Genomic DNA, 9,368 nt, shown 5'->3' on the forward strand with positions numbered 1-9,368 from the left:
AGCACACTGGCGTCCCCTACCAGCATGAACACGACATGGCTGACAACTTCAATAAGGCAACGCGTGAAAAGTATTACGGGGCAATAGCCTGCACCCTTTGCTTTTCTCCGCACCTGTAGAGTCTAAGGATGTATGAACGCGGCGCACTGTCGCAAGTGGGAGGCGCAGGTGACGCGCACCTTCCACACAGTTCTAACCCCTACCCAAAATACGTACCCAGTGCTATTAAAGACTTCAACTGGCATTAAAATTTCCGACTACTCCAGCTCCCTCCGATCTCGCTATCACCTTTTACTGCGTAAATGGATAATCCACCATGCCCCACGCCTCCCTGAGCCATCCCCCCACCCTTCCCCACCCCCATACCCCAATAAGGCTTGAATGTTTACTGCACCCGGCTTCCCCAAAACTGTGAGAAAAAAACCATTCACTTAGCCTAAAGCACGGCTCTAATGCTATTGCAGCGGTATAGAAGCAATAGATTTCGCAGCTTCGCCCATATCTCAAGAGTTGGGCGGTTGATTGTGGATGCTTCAAGAACGATCCTGAAGAAAGTCCATTATGTTGTCACGGATATCAGTTTCACGTGCCTTCAGCATATCATTCCGTGGAAACGTAGAGGTTATTCTCTTCTTTTTCACTCGTGAACTCACACGTGAGAATTATGTAGAAACACGTGGGAAAACAAGCCGACAGGAATCAAAAACAGGGAACAGTTAAAAACTTCGGGGCCTCTTTACCCAGTTTCTTAAAGAAAACGCAACTGCATCTAGGTTGCCTGCTTGGTGCCTATAATGAGTGTCTAATGTTCACTTGATTTTCCTGACAGAACTCCGGTTGGAAAGGGTTCGATTGCACACACATGGTGTGCATGAGTCGTTACCTTATAGAATGTTCAAGTACCTTCCATTGGATTGTCATATGGGATTATACTATTCCAACCAAGCCGCCATAACCCACCGACTAATTCCCTGTACTCCACTTTAATCCATTTTCTAGGGTGGGCATAGTTCCAAAATTGCAGGGGTCCTTTGTAAAATTTTGAGGGTGCTTAGATTTTTTAATCTGGTGCTGCCCTATGATTAGTCCACTGGTGGTCACTTGACGTTCTTGACCTCACGACCCTCTTACTGTATTCATAAATCTCAGAGAGTCCTTGTAGAACAAATGATGCAGTGGTGCTGATTAAGCGATGCGTCAATGGCGCGGCAGGTGGCTGTTTCAAATACAGCCACCAGACTTGTAACTGCATTGAATTTGTAAACAGTGAGCAGTTCGGTTACAGTCAGGTGAGCACGTTATGATGACGCCACAAGGTAACGTGACCTCTCAACCAATCAGAGAGTTTTGTATTAGAGAAGGCATAAATTGTTTCAGAGACAACAATCCTCAAGAAAGTAAGCAAACAAGGAAGGGGAATGAGGGACTCGTTGTAAATATGACAGAAGCCAACAGCCACAGAAACCAAGGGGCACAGGGGATTTTTTTGTTTGATTAATTTATTTATTTTGTGGTGTTGATCAATTTAGCATATTACTTAATATGTCATCGCTTAAAGCTAATTGATTAGAAAAGCAGAAGAAAAAACAACCACATGCCGCCGGTGGGATCCGAACCCACGACCTCCGAATTACGCGTCCGGTGCTCTACCTCTGAGCTACGGCGACGGCTGTCAAACCTTCTGCTTTCGGGGGTATTTATGTTTACTAGTAACCTAACCTTGAGAGTTTTCATCAGCGCCACCCACGTTCATAAGCGGCGAACGTAGAACGTCCTGATTTACCGCAGAGGTGTGACGTAGAACGTCATCGAACGGAGAGGGTGGAAGCTGTATGAGAACCCTCTTATGCTTCCTATGGCATCAAGTCTGCCAGAATCGAGGCCCTCGCTAAGCAATTAAGCAAACAAGGAAGGGGAATGAGGGACTCGTTGTAAATATGACAGAAGCCAACAGCCACAGAAACCAAGGGACACAGGAGATTTTTTTTGTTTGATTAATTTATTTATTTTGTGGTGTTGATCAATTTAGTATATTACTTAATGACATATTAAGTAATAAGCTAAATTGATCAACACCACAAAATAAATAAATTAATCAAACAAAAAAAAATCCCCTGTGCCCCTTGGTTTCTGTGGCTGTTGGCTTCTGTCAATCCTCAAGAAAGGCATTGTATGTGTAAACTTAACAATATCATTGCCCTCTGTTTGGTTTTCTTCTTTGTTTGTTGCCGGAACGCTGGATTTGGGTAGTGTTTGATATTATTTTTGCTTTTTGAATGTTGCCCCCCTGCTTGGTCTCAATGACCAAGCAGGGTATGTGTAAATAAATAAATAAATGAATGCTGTTGCATTAATATCTATACAGTAGGGAGCAAGTTTCGACACACTGGTAAAAGAGTGTCATATAACAGCGCGAAGGCGAAGAAATGACAAAGACAGTAGCGACGAGCCCAAGATCGCTGCCCGTGTGTTCGCAGTTCCTGCCATCGTAATTTGACTATTTCAGCAATACTCTTTTCATGATATTTCAGAGACTAGCGAGCCCTCTGTGTTCTCCAAGTAAAACAAATGCCTTTGTAATTATTGTGCCTAAGATAATCATACATGCAGTAGCAAAGTTTGAGTTCTGAAACGATCCTTTTCATGATGCGTCTTTTTGTTCTACAGATAACCAAATTGCTATGGCATTGGGGCTCACACGGGGCAAGTCCCGAGACGGCTCTGGCAGGAAGGGAGAGGAGGGCCAATGGAAAAATGTTAATGGATCGTGAACAAAATTCTTTACGAAGTACAGGCCCAAACTTTACACCGGTTCAACCATAGCTGCAGGCATACGCATAAACGCATTTTAAGGGATAATATACTCACAAGGTCCATGAACACTGTCTCCCCAGCAACTTTCACCTCTCTAGTTCTCTGAAAAGAAATACGAGAAAAAATGGCTGTACTTATTGCATGCGCTAAAGTCATGCAAGTCTTGCTTGCTGCTTGAATGTTATGTGGAGCTTGCCAAGGAGATTTCAGCACAAAAGTGACACCTCATAAAGCTAGAGTTTTATTTCTGGGTGGGAACCGGTAAGAGTAGTTTTTTTTTCCTTAGCTTTAACCACGCAGAATATCGAGGATCATACATTAGACCCGATTTCTTAACACATCTGAATTTGTTTTGCGCTTCTTGGAGTGGTTGTGCAAGTGTGCAACTTATGTATTTTTGCCTTTCAACTATAAAAAATAAGATTCTACTTCTTGTCTCTCGTCGTTACTGTTAACTTGTGGCTCTTTGTTTCAGGATTATTGCAGCTATTAATCCTGAAAGAGGCACGAAGGAGGAAAGGAGCGGCGGAACACTGCCTGGCACCATGGGTTGCGGCGCTGATAACTGCACTGAAGGACTTCGACTTTTCCATTTTTGGTTTGTGTTACCCTTTCTAGAACAGCACATTTTTTGCTCAAGCCATAAGTGTTTTATTATTGCAGAGATAACTGTGCTGCTCAGAAATAGTTTCGAAGTATACTATTTAATTCTCATGGTTGCATGTTTTCAGCTTTCTTTGGATAAAGTGTTCTTTCATATCAAAATGTTTCGCCTTCGGTTCTCAGCCAATGCTGTACCAAACAAAATCATTGTTTTGTGTATATATTTCAAATTTACATATTGTCAAATTAGATGCAGGCAATTGCCCTCGAGCAGCGAATTATGGTAACCTGGTAAGTATATTCGGCAATTTCCTCGCTGGCGTCCCAGAACCCTCCTCGCAGCGCCGCCCCTCCTCCTCCTGTTTTTCTCCGTTCTCCTCTTTTTTTCTTTCACGGCTTTTGCGCTCTTCGGTCTATTCCTCCGGCGAGTCTGCCTCCGCGCACGGCCGCCGCGAATCTGCGCGTCTTCTGGACCGCGGCCTGGTCAGCGCGCCTCTCAATGTGCTGACGCATGAACACGTAGGTGGTGGCGGAAACGTTTATTGCCAATGATGTAAATCGTAGGGGCGCCTGGTTTTCCGCAAAAGTTTGCATGATGACGAGAATTGGTCTGGGTATCGGGCATGCAGCAGTATTGGGTATTAGAGCAGTCCGGGTTTGTAGTTGTCGCCAATGTGCAGCCTGCGCTATGGTGAGGGACGGAGCGGGGGCTGCGTATTCCCTTCGTTTGTCTCGGTAATACGAGAGAACATCACGGAAGAAGACCAGGTAGTGCGCGAGCCGGCCGCCCTAGAAGCTCGCCAGGAGCAGAACAGCTGTGAAAGAAAATACGAGCAGAATCGCTCTATTAAGGCGAAATCCTTTAATGCCTCATACTGTCGTGAGCAGGGAATGCTAGCCAGTGCGTTCGAGTTCCGGCGAAGAAAAAAAAAACACTTTATTGAGACTGGGAATCGAACCAGGGCGTTTGGCACTTCAAAGGTAGTCGCTGCCATTGCGCAACGAACACGGTTTGAGCAAGAGTAAAGGCAGATCTAGTGAGCGCGCGGGTTTCGTGAGTGAAATAAAACAAATGAAAAAATTGCGAGTATGAAAAGAAACAAAAATATAAGAAATTAGATCATAAAACACGAAAAATATTAGAGAAAAGGCACATATAGTGAACGCACGGCTTTCGTGAGTGAAAGAAAACAAATAAAAAAATGCAAATATGAAAAGAAACAAAATAATAAAGAAATTAAACTATAAAACATGAAAAATATTAAATCCCGCCGCGGTTGGCCGCTGCCTTGCGCAGCCCCAGCCTCGGGGACCAACTCTGGGCCGTCCAGCAGGCCGCGAGGCGACGGCGAGGCAGCGCCTCGACGTCCCCACGTGGGAGACCTAAGGCCCCGTCGGCGAAAGCTCTGCAGGACTATGAATAAAGTTGTTACCAACCAAAACAGACCGCGTGGTCCAGAAAACGCGCAGATTCGCGGCGGCGGTGCGCGGAGGCAGACTCGCCGGACGAATAGACCGAAGAGCGCAACAGCCGTGAAAGAAAAAAAGAGGAGAAGGGAGAAAAACAGGAGGAGGAGGGGCGGCGCTGCGAGGAGGGTTCTGGGACGCCAGTGAGGAAATTGCCGTATATTCAACTTATTCATGAGCCAGAATGGCAACTCCCAGCTCTAATAGTCATCCTTTGGCCATTCTCACACTTTCATCAGTGTGAACGACCCAAAGATGAGATTTGTAATTTAATGTCGACTTTCTTTAAATGCCTGCACAGAAACCATGACTTCAGATGAAATAAAAACATTAAAATAAATGAACAACCAACATGAAACAGAACTTGCCACGAATTGGACAATAATTCTGCAGTAAATGATAAATTTCAATAAATTTCAGTAAATACTAAAAAGTGCTCTGTTAAAAAAACCAAGAACTGAAAAACAGAAAACAACTGTACAGCCATCTGCCAGAAAATGTTTTTTTTTTCAAAAAATTTTACAATGTACATAAAATGTAGCGCAAAATTGAAAGCTGATCCATTACTTTTCAATGTAGTGTTGCGACCACATTATGTTTCGACTTTTATGCTGTTAGGGTTCGGTTAACCATGTGTTCATCATTCAGGAGGCCTCCTGCATCTTGGGCATCTAACAATTTCACCTTGATTTCATACTTGTGTTCCGAAGACCATTCCTATGTCTCTATAAGCAGAAATGCGAATAACATTTTTACTGCCTGTATAACAGCTGATACTCAAAGCATTACGTGATTAAGGAGCAGAAATTTCATTCCTGGGTGAACTTATTTACTTTGTGGTAGTGCTGTGAATTGAGTCTTACCTGGTGTTACAAACACTCCAACACAAGAAGCCTGCATTCCGTGTCAGCTTAAAAATCGAACGGCCTCAAAAATTTACCAACACAAAATAATTAAGTACACCAAGGAACAAAATTTCTGCTCCTTAGTCATGTCCGTTTCGTAATGATGTTGAGAGAATTCGCAGGTAGAGGTACAGTACTTTTCCACAGGACCACGAACATGGAATTAAAATTGATCAACTACGTACACGTTTCTTCCCGTTTCTGTTCGGATTCCAGTCCAAGTACACATTGCAATAAAAAGAATTAAAGCCCCAAACTTTAGCGTTTGTGCCCTACGTGCGGTGCTGACTTAGGCGGCACAACCTAAACTTCCACATAACACGTTTCATACAAAACATGGCTGCTTACAGGCTAACCAACGTCTTCATATGGGGCACGGAATGCAGTTTCCAGGACCTTACGTAAAATTGAAAATTGCAGTGTAGAAAAGCTGAGTTTTATTAATTGGGCTGGGAAATGTTTCCTCCTTAGTTCCCATGTTGACAACCAAAAGTCGCTTCTCTCGGAGATTTGCCTTTCAGAGCGCGCGCCAGCCGTTTCACACCTCTGAGGTCATCAAATTTCTCACCGAAAGAGTCCACTAGGTCCAGGTAACGCTATTTTTCAATTGTAGCAAACGAAGTCTAGATATAACTGCCACTAACATCTGTTAGTTATGAGTTGAAACTAGACCGCTAAGAGCCTACTTTAAACATGAAACAAATAAAACCATAGAGTGATGCCGGAAGAAAACGCCGGGAAACGGAAGTACCAAGCTTCGATGACTAAAACAGAACGAAAGGTTAAAACGCAAACCTCGCAGCCGGCATATTTACCACCTGTAATTGAATATATACCTTTTATTTGCTGGTAAGTGCTCCAGCCGCCACCCACAATAAGAACGTCTAGCACTACAGCGAAGGTCTTGTTGCAAGGGCAACTTGTGTTAAATTTACTGAAAGTGGGATGCGATACGTATAAGGCTAGAGTAAAAATAAGAAAAGCAAGAAATCGCGAGGGTTTGTGCTTACTAGTACAATATTTAACTTTTGGTTACCTGTACTTCTTACGCCGCCGTGGTGGCTCAGTAGTTAAGGCGCTCGACTGCTGACCTGAAAGACACGGGTTCGATCCCAGCCGCTGCGGTCGAATTTCGATGGGGGCGAAATTCTAGAGGCCTGTGTGTTCTGCGATGGCAGTGCACCCTAAAGAACCCAAGGTGGCCGATATTTCCGGAGCCCTTCATTACGGCATGCCTCTTAACCTGAGCCACTTTGGAACGTTAAACCCCCATAAACCCATAAACCAAATACTACTTTATACCTTAACTCTGTTCATTCCTGCCTAATATCGAAGGCAATCAGTTTCTGCATTTATTGTTATTATTCTCTTTTTGCCGTGGTTGACGTTTGACTAGCGTAATCTGACTAGTCGTCGGCTCCGTTAGCCCCGATCGGCCAGATAAAATCCCACCTACACACTTCTTTTATTACTCGTGAATGGTAGTGCAGCACTGGAAATCTAACTAACGCATCTTAAGAGCCAGGCGCCTGCTCTACCTATACGCCAACGCGCCTTCGATCGCGTTACTAGATAACAAACTCCAATACCACGCAGCTTCACGGCACTCGCAAAGCACTCAATACAGCTGCTGCTCAAATCTGGCGTCTCACGCAGTGATAAAGCTGTAGTCTGAGAAAATTTGCCACTTACTGGATCTTCGTTTGGCTCATTCAAGACATTTGAGTCTTTACCCTGGAACAAAAAAGAAAGCGCAAAAACATTTAAAAGCACAATGCACCCCTGCATTAAAGTGGCAATGAAATATAGAGAATTTTGGCCTTAGCGCTACGCCTTAAAGGCAGCGAGGAAAGAAACACTGAAGCATAATCTAAAACAACAAATATGGGATGATTATGTTCACGCCAGTGTAGGTCTTTGCATTTGAGTTTTCGCTTTCATTGCGCCTTCAGCCCCGCGAGCCGGAACATCCAGGTGCCGCTGTCTCTCACAATTTCGCACCGCGTTCCGAGCTGCCGCTTAAGCGTTTTGGCGTCTGCACTGCTGCTTTTCCACCGTTTCCCGAGTCCGCACCCCTGAAGCCTTAGGACGGCTTTCGCGTAGGCTTCGGGCGCTGTACCATGGTTCCTGCTCCGCCTTTCTCTTGTTAACTCTCCCACACCCTTGTCTTTCTCTTGCGGGTCGCGCCACGAGTGCGATCTTTAACGCGTTGTTATTCGGCGTTATCTATGGCACTGCTCTTAACGCGACTCATACCATGCCGACATTTCAGAGCTGTCTACCATACAGCGCCGCTCCGTCACTTCAGCTGCGGCGCCCTGTATCTACGCGGCTGCGTGGCTATCTACTCTGGCGCCTCTTATCCGTGCCGCTGAGTCGCTCACCCTCAGCACCTGTCCTCGCCGCACCCGTGCTCCTTCCCCCTCCTGTGCCCCCTTTCCTGCGGCTCATGTGCTTCGTGGACGCGCGAGGGTGACAACGCTCAGCAGGAATGTGGGAGAAACCTCCTAAAGACGTTAGCAATCAATGAATATCAGAATGACAACTTTCTGCTATAAGCACATCTCGATAAACTCTTATACCCCTGTCACAAGGGCACTTTCGATCCTCATTGAACCCGATCTTCATCGAGATTTTCGAGCACGATGCTACACGGGCATTTTCAATGCTCCTTGAGAAGTTTCCCTCATGTGTGTCAGGTGGCGCCAAATGTTCCTCCAACAGCCATAACATGGTGATGTCCGGAAACACTATGCAGTCGGGCGCAGCTGTAGCCAAATCCGTAGCCAGACGTGTGGCGCACCTCTGCTGCTGTGCGATGGCACCCGACGGTCCGCAACGCCTCCGCGATTTCTGCGTAGACTATGGCATTTCTCTTCTGGCGCCACAAATCATCGAGGCGGTCTTGCCAGCAGTCAATGAGAGCGGCTGCCTCGCGCTCGCTCCACAGTTGGCGCGTCGACGAGCAGGAGGACGCCATCTTTGTTTACACTGACGGCGAAGCTTGGAGAGTGGTGTCGAGATTATTTATAATTATTTTAGCAGGCATAGTGCCTCAAAATGTTGTCGTGCATTTTAATCAGTTACAACAACCACAATTGTAGTTTTGTTTTGTTAGCTAGTGTTTATTTTTATAGCTTCGTGAGAGAGAGAGAGCGAGAGTGCTTTCGATTGTACTTGGAACCTCAAGCATTCTTGAGGAATCGGCATCAAGTCAAGCAGGATAGAGCTCGATTGCGCTTGAAAGTAGCCGTTTAACAACTGTCGATCCGCATTGAGTTCGATGATCATTGACTCAATGATGATCGAAAGTGCCCGTGTGGTAGGGGTAGGCTGAATAAAAAAGAAGAAAATGAAAGGAAACGCCACACGCGATCCTAAGCAGAGAGGTTTCGGGAGGTAGCGCTAATGGCCCATTTTCTGCATACCTTTGGGAACTACTATTAGGTTCTCTTACCAGCATGAACACGGGCTATCTAGGAATAATGGGACAACGCTGACTCATACTGCGGGCGTAGTGCCAGCCATGCGAAGGAGCTGGCAATGTAGGGACAGGTGTCCGATACAGATCGTAGCTGC

The 9,368-nt window shown here is 45.4% G+C and overlaps 1 protein-coding gene across 1 annotated transcript in view; it reads right to left on the reverse strand.

Annotated features, from left to right (window-relative positions):
• LOC149333781 (uncharacterized) overlaps positions 1–9,252 on the reverse strand; it is a 170,926-nt gene extending 161,674 nt beyond the window's left edge. The window contains exons 1-3 of the mRNA XM_089557801.1: positions 9,247–9,252; positions 7,482–7,523; positions 2,869–2,916 (exon numbers count right to left, since the gene is read on the reverse strand). Coding sequence (XP_089413927.1) covers positions 2,869–2,916; positions 7,482–7,523; positions 9,247–9,252 — 96 coding nt within the window. The remainder of the gene's footprint in view (positions 1–2,868; positions 2,917–7,481; positions 7,524–9,246) is intronic.
• Positions 9,253–9,368: the final 116 nt, after the last annotated feature.

Source organism: Amblyomma mixtum, chromosome 8 (genome assembly GCF_055824585.1).
Source record: "Amblyomma mixtum isolate Tamu chromosome 8, ASM5582458v1, whole genome shotgun sequence".
Lineage (NCBI taxonomy): Eukaryota > Metazoa > Arthropoda > Arachnida > Ixodida > Ixodidae > Amblyomma > Amblyomma mixtum.